The sequence below is a fragment of the Bombina bombina genome, chromosome 2 (genome assembly GCF_027579735.1).
Source record: "Bombina bombina isolate aBomBom1 chromosome 2, aBomBom1.pri, whole genome shotgun sequence".
NCBI classification, from domain to species: Eukaryota; Metazoa; Chordata; class Amphibia; order Anura; family Bombinatoridae; genus Bombina; species Bombina bombina.
In genome coordinates, this window is record NC_069500.1 from 339479663 (window position 1) to 339496300 (window position 16638).

Genomic DNA, 16638 nt, shown 5'->3' on the forward strand with positions numbered 1-16638 from the left:
AGTGAAGGAGCCACGTATGATGCCCACCAGACCATTACGGTTACGGTACACTAAGTGCACACTGAACAGGTAGGAGGGCGAGCGGGGGTCTGGGGGTGGGCAGAGTGCAGAGGTGATTGGCCATAAGAAGCGGTAGGCATGCGGCCCGGGGCTGTGCACTGACAGGCTTGGAACAGAGTCAGAGAGCAGAATTTTCATAGTTTGCACCTAAAACTTTTCTTTAGTGATTTATTTTTAGAGTGCTCTGTTTATCTTTCATTTGATGCTCTGCTGAGCCAGGGAGCAGCTCTAGGCATGCGCTTTATAATTAATGCAGTGCAGCTTACATATTTTGTAAGTGTGTGTCTGAGTTTTTGTGTGTGTGTGTGTGTGTCTCAGTGTTTTTGTGTGTGTGTTTTTGTGTGTGTGTGTCTGAGTGTGTTTCCGAGTGTTTGTGTGTGCATCTGAGTATGTTTTAAGTGTGTCTGAGTGTTTGTATGTGTGTTTGCCTGTGTTTTTGTGTGTGTCTGCTTTCTGGGGGGGGGGGGGGGTGACACCATAACTTACCGCACCGGGTGACACCAACCCTAGTGACGCCACTGCCACTCATTAGGGAACATTCCCTACATGTCTGTATGTGAAGGAAATAGTTCTATTACATTTACATATGGTACTTTCGGCTAGATTACGAGTTGTGCGTTAGGCTTAAAAATCAGCGTTAGCTGGTCCTAATGCTGCTTTTTAACGCCCGCTGGTATTAAGAGTCTTGCAGGTACAGGTGTACCGCTCACTTTTTTGGCCAGACTTTTAAATACCGCAAATCCACTAACGTCAATTGCGTATCCTATTTTTTCAATAGGACTTGCATAGCGCCGGTATTAAGAGTCTGCCAAAAAGTGAGGGGTAGACCCTCTCCTGTCAACACTGGTACCGCATTTGAAAGTCAGTAGTTAAGAGTTTTACACTACAACGCTGTAGCATAAAACTCTTAACTAAAGTGCTAAAAAGTACACTAACACCCATAAACTACCTATTAACCCCTAAACCGAGGCCCGCCCCCCCCCCCACATCGCAAACACTAAAATAATTTTTTGAACCCCTGATCGGCCGAACCGGACATCGCCGCCACCATAATATATTAACCCCTAAACCGCCACACTCCCGCCTCGCAAACATTAGTTAAATATTATTATTAACCCCTAATCTGCCGGCCCTAACATCGACGCCACCTACCTACATGTATTAACCCCTAATCTGCCGTCCCCAATGTCGCCGCCACTATTTTAAAGTTATTAACCCCTAAACCTAAGTCTAACCCTAACCCCCCAACGTAAATATAATTTAAATCAATCTAAATAAAACATACCATTAATAACTACATTATTCCTATTTAAAACTAAATACTTCCTATAAAATAAACCCTAAGATAGCTACAACATAACTTATAGTTACATTGTAGCTAGCTTAGGGTTTATTTTTATTTTACAGGCAAGTTTGTATTTATTTTAACTAGGTAGAATAGTTAGTAAATAGTTATTAACTATTTAATAACTACCTAGTTAAAATAAACACAAAAGTACCTGTAAAATAAAACCTAGCCTAAGTTAAACTAACACCTAACACTACACTATAATTGAATGAATTCCCTAAATTAAATACAATTAAATAAAATTAGCTGAAGTACAAAAAAAACAAATACTAAATTACAGAAAATAATAAACAAATTACAAGATTTTTAAACTAATTACACCTAATCTAATCCCCCTAACAAAATAAAAATGCCCCCCAAAATAAAAAAAAGCCCTACCCTACACTAAATTACAAATAGTCCTTAAAAGGGCCTTTTGCAGGGCATTGCCCCCCCCCCCACCCCAGAGTAATCAGCTCTTTTAACTGTAAAAAAAATTACAAATCCCCAGCAACATTAAAACTCACCACCCACACAACCAACCCTACTCTAAAACCCACCCAATACCCCCTTAAAAAAAACCCTAACACTAACCCCTTGAAGATCACCTTACCGGGGGAAGTCTTCACCCAACCGTGCCGAAGTCCTCAACGAATCCGGCAGAAGTTGTCCTCCAGATGGGCAGAAGTGGTCCTCCAGACGGGCAGAAGTCTTCATCCAGACGGGATCTTCTATCTTCATCCATCCGGCGAGGAGCGGGTCCATCTTCAAGACATCCGACGCGGAGCATCCTCTTCTTCCGACGGCTACGACTGAATGAAGGTATTGTTAAGTGACGTCATCCAAGATGGCGTCCCTTCAATTCCGATTGGCTGATAGAATTCTATCAGCCAATCAGAATTATGGTAGAAAAAATCCTATTGGCTGATTGGATAAGCCAATAGGATTGAAGTTCAGCTCAAACCAAAATTGAATGCCAGCTCAAACCTAATGACTGATTGCATCAGCCAATAGGATTTTTTATACCTTAATTCCAATTGGCTGATAGAATTCTATCAGCCAATTGGAATTGAAGGGACGCCATCTTGGATGACATCACTTAAAGGTACCTTCATTCAGTCGTAGCCGTCGGAAGAAGAGGATGCTCCACGTCGGATGTCTTGAAGATGGACCCGCTCTGCGCTGGATGGATGAAGATAGAAGATGCCGTCTGGATGAAGACTTCTGCCCATCTGGAGGACCACTTCTGCCGGATTCATTGAGGACTTCGGCCCGGTTGGGTGAAGGTGATCTTCAAGGGGTTAGTGTTAGGTTTTTTAAGGGGGTATTGGGTGCGTTTTATAGTAGGGTTAGTTTGTGTGGGCGGTGGTGGGTTTTGATATTGGAGGGGATTTGTAATTTTTTTTACAGGTAAAAGAGCTAATTACTTTGGGGCAATGCCCCGCAAAAGGCCCTTTTAAGGGCTATTTGTAATTTAGTGTAGGGTAGGGTTTTTTATTTTATTTTGGGGGGCTTTTTTATTTTGTTAGGGGGATTAAATTAGGTGTAATTAGTTTAAAAATCTTGTAATTTGTTTATTATTTTCTGTAATTTAGTGTTTTTTTTTTTTACTTTAGCTAATTTTATTTAATTGTATTTAATTGTATTTAATTTAGGGAATTAATTTAATTATAGTGTAGTGTTAGGTGTAATTGTAACTTAGGTTAGGTTTTATTTTACAGGTAAATTTGTCTTTATTTTAGCTAGGTAGTATATTAAATAGTTAATAACTATTTACTAACTATTCTACCTAGTTAAAATAAATACAAACTTGCCTGTAAAATAAAAATAAACCCTAAGCTAGCTACAATGTAACTATTAGTTATATTGTAGCTATCTTAGGGTTTATTTTACAAGTAAGTATTTAGTTTTAAATAGAAATAATTTTGTTAATGATAGTAATTTTATTTAGATTTATTTAAATTATATTTAAATTAGGGGGGGTTAGGGTTAGATTTAGGTTTAGGGGTTAATATGTTTATTATAGTGGCGGTGATGTTGCGGGTGGCAGATTAGGGGTTAATAAGTGTAGGTAGGTGGCGGCAACATTGGGGGCGGCAGATTAGGGGTTAATAAATATAATGTAGGTGTCGGTGATGTTGGGGGCAGCAGATTAAGGGTTCATAAGTATAATGTAGGTGGTGGCGGTGTCCGGAGCGGCAGATTAGGGGTTAATAATATAATGTAGGTGGCGGTGATGTCGGGGGCGGCAGATTAGGGGTTAATAAGTGTAAGATTAGGGGTGTTTAGTCTCGGGGTTCATGTTAGGGTGTTAGGTGTAGACATAAATTTTATTTCCCCATAGGATTCAATGGGGCTGCGTTAGGAGCTAAACACTGCTTTTTTGCAGGTGTTAGACTTTTTTTCAGCCAGCTCTCCCCGTTGATTCCTATGGGGAAATCATGCACGAGCATGTTACACCAGCTCACCGCTAACGTAAGCAGCGCTGGTATTGGAGTGAGATTTTTAGCAAAATTTTGCTCAACGCTCACTTCTTGTCTGTTAACGACGGGTTTGTAAAAACCCGTTGTGACAGACCCTTCTGTCAGGACTGAAAGAGTTAACTGTGTTTAGCTTTAAGAATCTAATTTCTAAAGACAGGTTTTCTGGCCTCAGCTATTGTGTGCTATAATTACATTTAAGTAATAAACAGGCCATTGTTTAATCACCCTCAGAGAACAGACGCTAGGTGATAAGACAAGCCAAATGTGTTTAAGTTGTTATCTGCCTAAGTAAAGTATTTAAGTAATATAATTCTATTGTATCATGTCAAGGGCGCTTCTCCCTTTTATCTAATGTACAACATTCTTTCAACCCCCATCTGAGGGGGGGGTCAAAAACCTGTATAAATCTGTGTGCTGCCTTCAAATAAAGTTGTCATTCTGTTTTAAACCTGAAACTGGCTGGGTTGTGAATTGCTGATTGTCTATGCAGGACATTGTTCATCTGGGGTTAACCCTTGGTACACAGTTGGTACCGTAACATTGGTGGCAAGCGACGGGAGAATCCTTATCGCCCAGAAGAGCAACTACACAAGCCAGTAACCTCAGGAAGAGGGGGATAATTACAATACTGACTAAGATGGAAAGAGTACCAGGGACAGAAGGAACCAATGGGCCCAGCATAGCAGACAGAACCCCTGAAGAAGCAAGTTTTGACCGGGCTGTCAAAATAAGACTGGCACATTATGGCCCCAACCCATCTGCGGAAATTATCGACCGGGTCATAGCAGCTGTGGAAGCCAACCTACTTCGCCAAAGCGGCGCTGCAGCAAACCCAGTGGAAAAGAGAAAAGTGAATTTTGCAGCTTTTAAAAACTTCCTGGAAACAGAAGGAGAGATTGATGGGTACCTTGCGGATTTTGAGAGGCAATCTGCACTACACAAGGTACCCGCAGAGGACTGGGTCACGATATTATCCGGAAAATTATCCGGCCGGGCCAGTGAGGCTTTTCGGGCCATTCCAGATGAGGAAGTCGGGGATTATAATACTGTAAAAGAGGCTCTGCTCTCCAGGTATGCGGTTACACCGGAGGCATACCGGAGGCGGTTCAGAGACACTGTTAAATTAGCTGGTGATTCCTACCTTGAGTGGGCATGTAAGGTGCACCGCACAGCAGCTCACTGGATAGCGGGGTGCCAAGCCGTATCTGGGGAAGAGGTGCTGCAGCTATTCCTGTTGGAACATTGCTTCGACAAGTTACCCGCAGGAGTTCGAGAGTGGGTTCGGGACCGTAAACCCTCCACCCTGCATGAAGCGGCTCACTTGGCAGATGAGTATACGGATGCCCGCAAACTGGACACTGCTACCACTAAGCCCCCTGCCAGAGTGGAGTACAGACCCCCAGTCACCCCAGCACCTGCCAGTTACCAACCCCCAGCGCACCGCTATACCACACGGTCTCGGGCCACGAACTACCCTCAGAGAGCCTGGTTCAATTCGCGGGGCTACTCACAACCTATTCGGTGCTTTGGATGTAAGCAACTAGGGCACAAAAGACCAGAGTGTCCCCTAAACGCAGCGAACCAAGCACAGTCCTGGAGAAGACCCGCTAGCGGAATCCCACGTAATCCTCAGCCTGCGGCCCGCTACGTAGAGGCGCAAGAATGCTGGGGCATCCTACATGAGGCAGACCTTGTGCAAGCTGCCCACCGGAATAACCGGCAACTGGTTAAAGTGAATGGGAAGGAGGTCAGTGGTCTACGGGATACTGGTGCTACCATGACCTTGCTTAGAAAGAACTTGGTGTCTGAGAAACAGCACACAGGAGACACTGTGGCTGTGAGGGTAGCAGGGGGCACTGTGTTCCGCCTGCCTGTTGCCAGGGTGCATTTGGATTGGGGAGGGGGCGCTAGACCTGTGAATGTGGGGGTCATGAAGGATTTACCAGCTGATGTTCTCCTTGGAAATACCTTGGTCCCCCTTGTTTCTGCCTATGCTCCCATGGGTCCCGCTGATGTTAACCCTGTGACTACCCGTGCTCAGATCCGTGCAGCAGAGACTGACCCCCCTGCTGCTAAGCCCCAGGACGCTGAGCTCAGTAAATCTCTATCCGCTATTGATATGTGGGAGTCACGTTACAATGCGCTGATGAAGGAGAAGAGTCACGTAGAGGATAAAATGGTCACGTTAAATAATCATGTAACAGTGCTAGCGGGAGAGAAGAGGAGTGCAGAGGAAAAAGCACGTTTAGAACAGGAATCTCTGCTAGACAAGCTGCACCGACAGACTGCAGAAAACACCAGCTTGAGAGTGGAACATGAAACATTAAGGACAAACTTAGTGACACTGGAGGAGAAGCTGACACTGGCTCATAGGGAGGTGCAGCAACTCAAGGGCACCCTATGTCAGTATGAAGGGATTGTGGATACCTATAAAGAGCAGGTACAAAAACCACGTAAAGAAGCCGATGATATTTTGAAGGACTGTTTAACCCTAGTCGGGGCACTGAAGAGGTTGAACCCTTATTTATACAGACAGGGATTCTCTCTCATAACGGGAATACAGATGGATTGTCCCAGCAAACTGACATGCCTACCACCTCCTAGTCCGGTCATCCCCAGGTTGACCCGCAAAAGGGTCAAGCCGGGTCTGCCGGAGTGTTCCACAAGGGGGGAGCTATGTGACAGACCCTTCTGTCAGGACTGAAAGAGTTAACTGTGTTTAGCTTTAAGAATCTAATTTCTAAAGACAGGTTTTCTGGCCTCAGCTATTGTGTGCTATAATTACATTTAAGTAATAAACAGGCCATTGTTTAATCACCCTCAGAGAACAGACGCTAGGTGATAAGACAAGCCAAATGTGTTTAAGTTGTTATCTGCCTAAGTAAAGTATTTAAGTAATATAATTCTATTGTATCATGTCAAGGGCGCTTCTCCCTTTTATCTAATGTACAACATTCTTTCAACCCCCATCTGAGGGGGGGGTCAAAAACCTGTATAAATCTGTGTGCTGCCTTCAAATAAAGTTGTCATTCTGTTTTAAACCTGAAACTGGCTGGGTTGTGAATTGCTGATTGTCTATGCAGGACATTGTTCATCTGGGGTTAACCCTTGGTACACAGTTGGTACCGTAACACCCGTAATACCAGCGCTGTCTGTAAGTGAGCGGTGAGCATAAACTTCTCGTTAGCACCACATAGCCTCTAACGCAAAACTCGTAATCTAGGTGTTTGTATCTTAATTTGCATTGGCCTTCAGATTTTATATTTTATGGTTTATTTAATTTAAAGGGATATGATACTTTATTTTGTATTCAGACAGAGCATACAATTTTAAAAAAGTTTCTACTTTACTTCTATTATAAAATGTTCTTCATTCACACGATATTCTTTTGTGGAAAAGATACATAGTAAATAGTGCTGCCGTCTAGTGCTCTTGCAAATGGATAACATTCTCGCAAAACTGCTACTATATATTGCTCCAGGCACTAGCATGGTTTTGAGCTTACATGCCTGTTTTTCAACAAAAGATACAAAGAGAATGAAGAAAATTAGATAATAGAAGTAAATGAAATAGATGTTTAAAATTCCATGCTCTATTTGAATCATTGTAGAAAAATGTGGGTTTCATTTTCCTTTAAACTTTCTACTTTGTATTTTATGTGTTTTACTATGCCCTTGCCCATTCAAACCCCTTATCACATACAGGGTTTCTCCATCAAATATAGAAAATAAATCTACTCCCTAGGATGCCACTGGTCAGCGTATGGGTCTCCCAGATACTTTACAGGAGAAGTGGGGAGGTGTTAATTCTGCTTCTTTTATAAGAATCTTAAAGGGACAGTCAAATCAAAAACAGAATTTATGCTTACCTGATAAATTACTTTCTCCAACGGTGTGTCCGGTCCACGGCGTCATCCTTACTTGTGGGATATTCTCTTCCCCAACAGGAAATGGCAAAGAGTCCCAGCAAAGCTGGTCACATGATCCCTCCTAGGCTCCGCCTACCCCAGTCATTCGACCGACGGACAGGAGGAAATATACATAGGAGAAATCATATGATACCGTGGTGACTGTAGTTAGAGAAAATAATTCATCAGACCTGATTAAAAAAACCAGGGCGGGCCGTGGACCGGACACACCGTTGGAGAAAGTAATTTATCAGGTAAGCATAAATTCTGTTTTCTCCAACATAGGTGTGTCCGGTCCACGGCGTCATCCTTACTTGTGGGAACCAATACCAAAGCTTTAGGACACGGATGAAGGGAGGGAGCAAATCAGGTCACCTAAACGGAAGGCACCACAGTTTGCAAAACCTTTCTCCCAAAAATAGCCTCCGAAGAAGCAAAAGTATCAAATTTGTAAAATTTGGCAAAAGTGTGCAGTGAAGACCAAGTCGCTGCCTTACATATCTGATCAACAGAAGCCTCGTTCTTGAAGGCCCATGTGGAAGCCACAGCCCTAGTAGAGTGAGCTGTGATTCTTTCAGGAGGCTGCCGTCCTGCAGTCTCATAAGCCAATCGGATAATGCTTTTAAGCCAAAAGGAAAGAGAGGTAGAAGTCGCTTTTTGACCTCTCCTTTTACCAGAATAAACAACAAACAAGGAAGATGTTTGTCTGAAATCTTTAGTAGCCTCTAAATAGAACTTTAGAGCACGGACTACGTCCAAATTGTGTAACAAACGTTCCTTCTTTGAAACTGGATTCGGACACAAAGAAGGAACAACTATCTCCTGGTTAATATTTTTGTTAGAAACAACTTTAGGAAGAAAACCAGGCTTAGTACGCAAAACCACCTTATCTGCGTGGAACACCAGATAAGGAGGAGAACACTGCAGAGCAGATAACTCTGAAACTCTTCTAGCAGAAGAAATTGCAACCAAAAACAAAACTTTCCAAGATAATAACTTAATATCTACGGAATGTAAGGGTTCAAACGGAACCCCTTGAAGAACTGAAAGAACTAAATTTAGACTCCAGGGAGGAGTCAAAGGTCTGTAAACAGGCTTGATCCTAACCAGAGCCTGAACAAATGCTTGAACATCTGGCACAGCTGCCAGTCTTTTGTGAAGTAAAACAGATAAAGCAGAGATCTGTCCCTTCAGAGAACTTGCAGATAATCCTTTCTCCAAACCTTCTTGTAGAAAGGAAAGAATCTTAGGAATTTTTATCTTGTTCCAAGGGAATCCTTTAGATTCACACCAATAGATATATTTTTTCCATATTTTATGGTAAATTTTTTTTCTAGTTACAGGCTTTCTAGCCTGAATCAGAGTATCTATTACAGAATCTGAAAACCCACGCTTTGATAAAATTAAGCGTTCAATCTCCAAGCCGTCAGTTGGAGGGAAGCCAGATTCGGATGTTCAAATGGACCTTGAACAAGAAGGTCCTGTCTCAAAGGTAGCTTCCATGGTGGAGCCGATGACATATTCACCAGGTCTGCATACCAAGTCCTGCGTGGCCACGCAGGAGCTATCAAGATTACCGAAGCCCTCTCCTGATTGATCCTGGCTACCAGCCTGGGAATGAGAGGAAATGGTGGGAACACATAGGCTAGGTTGAAAGTCCAAGGCGCTACTAGTGCATCCACTAGAGTCGCCTTGGGATCCCTGGATCTGGACCCGTAGCAAGGAACCTTGAAGTTCTGACGAGACGCCATCAGATCCATGTCTGGAATGCCCCATAATTGAGTTATTTGGGCAAAGATTTCCGGATGGAGTTCCCACTCCCCCGGATGGAATGTCTGACGACTCAGAAAATCCGCTTCCCAATTTTCCACTCCTGGGATGTGGATTGCAGACAAGTGGCAGGAGTGATCCTCCGCCCAATGAATTATTTTGGTCACTTCTTCCATCGCCAGGGAACTCCTTGTTCCCCCCTGATGATTGATATATGCAACAGTCGTCATGTTGTCTGATTGAAACCTTATGAATTTGGCCTTTGCTAGTTGAGGCCAAGCTTTGAGAGCATTGAATATCGCTCTCAATTCCAGAATGTTTATCGGGAGAAGAGATTCTTCCCGAGACCATAGACCCTGAGCTTTCAGGGGTTCCCAGACCGCACCCCAGCCCACCAGGCTGGCGTCGGTCGTGACAATGACCCACTCTGGTCTGCGGAAGCTCATTCCCTGTGACAGATTGTCCAGGGTCAGCCACCAACGGAGTGAATCTCTGGTCTTTTGATCTACTTGAATCGTCGGAGACAAGTCTGTATAATCCCCATTCCACTGTCTGAGCATGCACAGTTGTAGTGGTCTTAGATGAATTCGTGCAAAAGGAACTATGTCCATTGCAGCAACCATCAATCCTATTACTTCCATGCACTGCGCTATGGAAGGACGAAGAACAGAATGAAGTACTTGACAAGAGCTTAGAATTTTTGATTTTCTGACCTCTGTCAGAAAAATCCTCATTTCTAAGGAATCTATTATCGTTCCCAAGAAGGGAACTCTTGTTGATGGGGACAGAGAACTCTTTTCTTTGTTCACCTTCCATCCGTGAGATCTGAGAAAGGCTAGGACGATGTCCGTATGAGCCTTTGCTTTTGACAGAGACGACGCTTGAATCAGGATGTCGTCCAAGTAAGGTACTACTGCAATGCCCCTTGGTCTTAGAACCGCTAGAAGGGACCCTAGTACCTTTGTGAAAATTCTCGGAGCAGTGGCTAATCCGAATGGAAGTGCCACAAACTGGTAATGCTTGTCCAGAAAAGCGAACCTTAGGAACTGATGATGTTCCTTGTGGATAGGAATATGTAGGTACGCATCCTTTAAATCCACGGTGGTCATAAATTGACTTTCCTGGATGGTGGGAAGGATCGTTCGAATGGTTTCCATTTTGAACGATGGAACCCTGAGAAATTTGTTTAGGATCTTGAGATCTAAAATTGGTCTGAATGTTCCCTCTTTTTTGGGAACTATGAACAGGTTGGAATAAAAACCCATCCCTTGTTCTCTTATTGGAACTGGATGAATCACTCCCATCTTTAACAGGTCTTCTACACAATGTAAGAATGCCTGTCTTCTTATTTGGTTTGAAGATAATTGAGACCTGTGGAACCTTCCCCTTGGGGGTAGTTCCTTGAATTCCAGGAGATAACCTTGAGAAACTATTTCTAGCGCCCAAGGATCCTGAACATCTCTTGCCCAAGCCTGAGCAAAGAGAGAAAGTCTGCCCCCCACCAGATCCGGTCCCGGATCGGGGGCCATCCCTTCATGCTGTTTTGGTAGCAGTGGTAGGCTTCTTGGCCTGCTTACCCTTGTTCCAGCCTTGCATTGGTCTCCAGGCTGGTTTGGGTTGTGAACTGTTACCCTCTTGCTTAGAGGATGTAGAGTTAGAGGCTGGTCCGTTTCTGCGAAAGGGACGAAAATTAGGCTTATTTTTAGCCTTAAAAGACCTATCCTGAGGGAGGGCGTGGCCCTTTCCCCCGGTGATGTCTGAAATAATCTCTTTCAAATCAGGCCCAAATAGTGTTTTACCTTTGAAAGGGATGTTAAGCAATTTTGTCTTGGAAGACACATCCGCTGACCAAGACTTTAGCCAAAGCGCTCTGCGCGCCACGATAGCAAACCCTGAATTTTTCACCGCTAATCTAGCTAATTGCAAAGCGGCATCTAAAATAAAAGAGTTAGCCAATTTAAGTGCTTGAACTCTGTCCATAACCTCCTCATACGAAGATTCTTTATTAAGCGACTTTTCTAGTTCCTCGAACCAGAAACACGCTGCCGTAGTGACAGGAACAATGCATGAAATTGGTTGTAGAAGGTAACCTTGCTGAACAAACATCTTTTTAAGCAAACCCTCTAATTTTTTATCCATAGGATCTTTGAAAGCACAACTATCTTCGATAGGAATAGTAGTGCGTTTGTTTAGAGTAGAAACCGCCCCCTCGACCTTGGGGACTGTCTGCCATAAGTCCTTTCTGGGGTCGACTATAGGAAATAATTTCTTAAATATAGGGGGGGGAACAAAAGGTATGCCGGGCCTTTCCCACTCCTTATTTACTATGTCCGCCACCCGCTTGGGTATAGGAAAGGCGTCGGGGGGCACCGGAACCTCTAGGAACTTGTCCATCTTACATAATTTCTCTGGAATGACCAAATTGTCACAATCATCCAGAGTAGATAATACCTCCTTAAGCAGTGCTCGGAGATGTTCTAATTTAAATTTAAATGTTACAACATCAGGTTCAGCTTGTTGAGAAATTTTTCCTGAATCTGAAATTTCTCCCTCAGACAAAACCTCCCTCCTGGCCCCTTCAGATTGGTGTGAGGGTATGTCAGAACAGTTATCATCAGCGTCCTCTTGCTCTTCAGTGTTTAAAACAGAGCAATCGCGCTTTCTCTGATAAGTAGGCATTTTGGATAAAATGTTTGCTATAGAGTTATCCATTACAGCCGTTAATTGTTGCATGGTAATAAGAATTGGCGCACTAGATGTACTAGGGGCCTCTTGTGTGGGCAAAACTGGTGTAGACACAGAAGGGGATGATGTAGTATCATGCTTACTCCCCTCATTTGAGGAATCATCTTGGGCAATATCATTATCTGTGGCATCGTTGTCCCTACTTTGTTTGGACACTATGGCACAATTATCACATAAATTTAAATGGGGAGAAACCTTGGTTTTCATACATATAGAACATAGCTTATCTGATGGTACAGACATGTTAAACAGGCTTAAACTTGTCAACAAAGCACAAAAAAACGTTTTAAAATAAAACCGTTACTGTCACTTTAAATTTCAAACTGAACACACTTTATTACTGAATATGTGAAAAAGTATGATGGAATTGTTCAAAATTCACCAAAATTTCACCACAGTGTCTTAAGCCTTAGAAGTATTGCACACCAAATTTCAAAGCTTTAACCCTTAAATTAACAGAACCGGAGCCGTTTTTACATTTAACCCCTATACAGTCCCAGCTATCTGCTTTGCTGAGACCCAACCAAGCCCAGAGGGGAATACGATACCAAATGACGCCTTCTATAAGCTTTTTCAGTGGTTCTTAGCTCCTCACACATGCGTCTGCATGCCTTGCTCTCCAAAAACAACTGCGCATTAGTGGCGCGAAAATGAGGCTCTGTCTATAACTAGAAAAGGCCCCCATCTGAAAAAGGTGTCCAACACAGTGCCTGCCGTTTTTCTAAACAATCCCCAAGATTATAATAACTATTAATAGTTAGAATCTGCAAAATATGCTTAGCAAAGTAATCGTTTTAGCCCAGAAAAATGTCTACCAGTTTTTTAAGCCCTTATGAAGCCCTTTATTCTTTTACTTAATCTAAGAAAATGGCTTACCGGTCCCCATAAGGGGAAATGACAGCCTTCCAGCATTACATAGTCTTGTTAGAAATATGGCCAGTCATACCTCAAGCAGAAAAGTCTGCCAACTGTTTCCCCCAACTGAAGTTACTTCATCTCAACAGTCCTGTGTGGAAACAGCAATCGATTTTAGTAACGTCTGCTAAAATCATCTTCCTCTTACAAACAGAAATCTTCATCTCTTTTCTGTTTCAGAGTAAATAGTACATACCAGCACTATTTTAAAATAACAAACACTTGATTGAAGAATAAAAACTACATTTAAACACCAAAAACCTCTTAACCATCTCCGTGGAGATGTTGCCTGTGCAACGGCAAAGAGAATGACTGGGGTAGGCGGAGCCTAGGAGGGATCATGTGACCAGCTTTGCTGGGACTCTTTGCCATTTCCTGTTGGGGAAGAGAATATCCCACAAGTAAGGATGACGCCGTGGTCCGGACACACCTATGTTGGAGAAATTAAACTTTTATAATTCAGAGTTCACAATTCTAACCAACGTTCCATTTCACTTCCACTATCTAAATGTGCAGTCTTTGTATATGCACACTTTCAGAGACACCAGCTCCTACTGATCATGTGCAAGATTCACAGGATATACGTATATGCATCTGTAATTGACCGATGGCTGTCACATGATGCATTAGGAAGGAAAATATAACTAACTAATCTACTAATTTGAAATTCAAACCAAGTGCATTTGCATTGTCTATTTATTATGCAGTTACTGATTGTGCTATTGTACTGTTTTCTAGTGTTCTTTTAAGTGTAAAATAATTACAATCCACAGTGGGGAGGTTTTGAGAATCTACCCAATAGTAAGAAAAGTGGACTTATTTAAAAATAAAACTTAGAATTTTTAGCACTAGACTGTACTTTTACAAGAAAAACACAAAGTTTAAGAATCTTCATGTCATTGCTATAAATCACATTTCTATAGCAAACAAACTAAATGCTATTTGTGCTGCAAACTTTATATGTATTAAGCTAAATCAATGCTTTGAGTTTTGAAAAATGTTAATAGGATTCATGCTGATTTGGGTGTTCCATGTACATGTATCTTTCATTAAACAGATTCTAGGGTGAAAAATCTTTTTTATACTGTTCACAGTGTATGTCTATTTCTATCAGTTCAGCTCCTACAAACAACCCCTACACTGGGAGTAAAAAACAAGCAAAGTTTAAAAAATATGTCACACTGTTGTCAGTCTGCCGTGGCACACCTGAGGATCTCTCACGGCACACTAGTGTGCCACGGCACACTGGTTGAAAAACATTGCAATAGAAGATATAAAGCCTGTTACAAAAGCACAGGTGAAATATAGTTTTGTTAAAACAAGGAAGAATTACTGTATATTAGAAAGGTAGCTATATCATTTATATTCAAAACTATATAATTATTTCAGGCACACAAAATATGATATCATTTTTTAAATATAATTTCTACACAAATGTTCTTTATTTTCACTGTGAAAAGGAGTATATGGAAGTGGCTTTTACAAGCAATTTTAGATTGGGCTATGGAACACTTTTTCTACTATATTTTTAGCAAGAAATTAAACATATTACAAGTATGTACTTATTTACTTATTTTCAAAAATAGATCAGTGGGAAAAATAGATCATCCTTTAATCTTTAAAGGGACAGTCATAAAGGGACAGTGATTTAAATAGAGCATGTAATTTTAAACAACTTTCCAATTTACTTTTGTTACCAATTTTGGTGTGTTTTCTTGGTATTCTTAGTTGAAAGCTAAATCTAGGAGGTTCATGTGCTAATTTATTAGACCTTGAAGACTGCCTCTAATCTGAAAGCATTTTGACAGTTTTTCACCACTAGAGGGCGTTAGTTCATGTGTTTCATATAGATTACATTGAGCTCAGGCACATGAAGCTCATAGGAGTCAGCACTGATTGACTAAAAATGCAAGTGTGTCAAAAGAACTGAAATAAGCGGGCAGTTTGCAGAGGCATAGATACAAGGTAATCACAGAGGTAAAAAGTATATTATTATAACTGTGTTGGTTATGCAAAATTGGGGAATGGGTAATAAAGGGATTATCTACATTTTTAAACAACAAAAATTCTGGTGTTTACTGTCCCTTTAACTACCCATTCCCCAGCTTTCCACAACCAACAATGTTCTATTAATATACTTAATAACATTTAAACCTCTAAATTTCTGCCTGTTTCTAAGCCACTACAGACAGCCTCTTATCACATGCTTCATTTGCTTTTCACAACAGAACACTGCTAGTTCATGTGAGCCATATATATAACATTGTGCTCAGGCCCGTGACGTTGTACACAACACAGCACTAATTGGATAAAATGCAAGTCAATAGATAAAAAATAAAAAGTCATGTGATCAGGGGGCTGTTAGAAGATGCTTAGATACAAGGTAATCACAGAGGTAAAAAGTATATTTATGTATTGCATACTTGCTGAGAATGTGTAGAAAAATAAGGCGCATATGGAACACATGGTCAATATAGATTAGATAGGAAATATAATTGGGTTGCAATATGCTGTTCAAACAGCACATTTCACATGACTGTTTTCATATGTCTTAGTATAGAATTATAAAAATGTAAGTATAGATTTGCATATGATTGTTGATTCAAATTATTTGTAACACTATTTATTATGTACACATGTTTTTTTCTTTTTGCATAATAAAAAATGTATAGGAAGTATATTTATATAACCATGTTGGCTGTGCAAAACTGGGGAATGGGTAATAAAGGGATTATCTGTCTTTTTAAACAATAACAATTTGGAGTTGACTTTCCCTTTAATCCCACAGATCAGTTTTGCACTTTTTGATAGTTTACAAACAAAATTTAACAGCTAAATTTTTAAGCAAATATTGTATCATATGAGAACTATTATATATTATTTGTAGAAAATGAAAATATTTAGTGTCCATTCAAGTTATCTTAAGGGACAATCAATATGCATGTAAAGTCTAGGCACATGTTACTGTACACATTGTACAATAATTTATTTTACCTGACTGTGTATATTACCTTACTGGCTCCTGGTAGAAGATGTAACTTCACATAGGGATCAGCTAATCCATTAGAGTCCATAGGCTTTAAACCCTGCAAAACAGTAATATGTCAGATGGTTATGAAAGACAACAAGTCTGTAAATCTCACTGTGCAAAATGTTGTCTTATGGGTTCTGAGACAAACAGGTATCATGGTAATTGTACAAGTTACACATTCATTTTTGTTTACCTGACTGCAACTGCAAATATAATCAATGGGATTTTATGCAATACAGTGACATACTAGTTTATATCTGCAAATTATATGTTATTAACATAAGGATTTCTGTATAGCCTAACCTGATTCAGCTAAGATCACACAAAGAATAAATAAGAAACTATAACTAAATATTTTGTCAATCATTATTTCAAAAATATATTGCCTGTGCCCTCTTTG

At 41.1% G+C, this 16638-nt stretch overlaps 1 protein-coding gene across 1 annotated transcript in view; it reads right to left on the reverse strand.

The window, feature by feature from the left end:
* The window catches only part of RPH3A (rabphilin 3A), a 496507-nt gene that overhangs the window by 74655 nt on the left and 405214 nt on the right, over positions 1 to 16638 (reverse strand). Inside the window, exon 13 of the mRNA XM_053701695.1 lies at positions 16219 to 16293. Within this exon, the coding sequence (XP_053557670.1) occupies positions 16219 to 16293 (75 nt within the window). The remainder of the gene's footprint in view (positions 1 to 16218; positions 16294 to 16638) is intronic.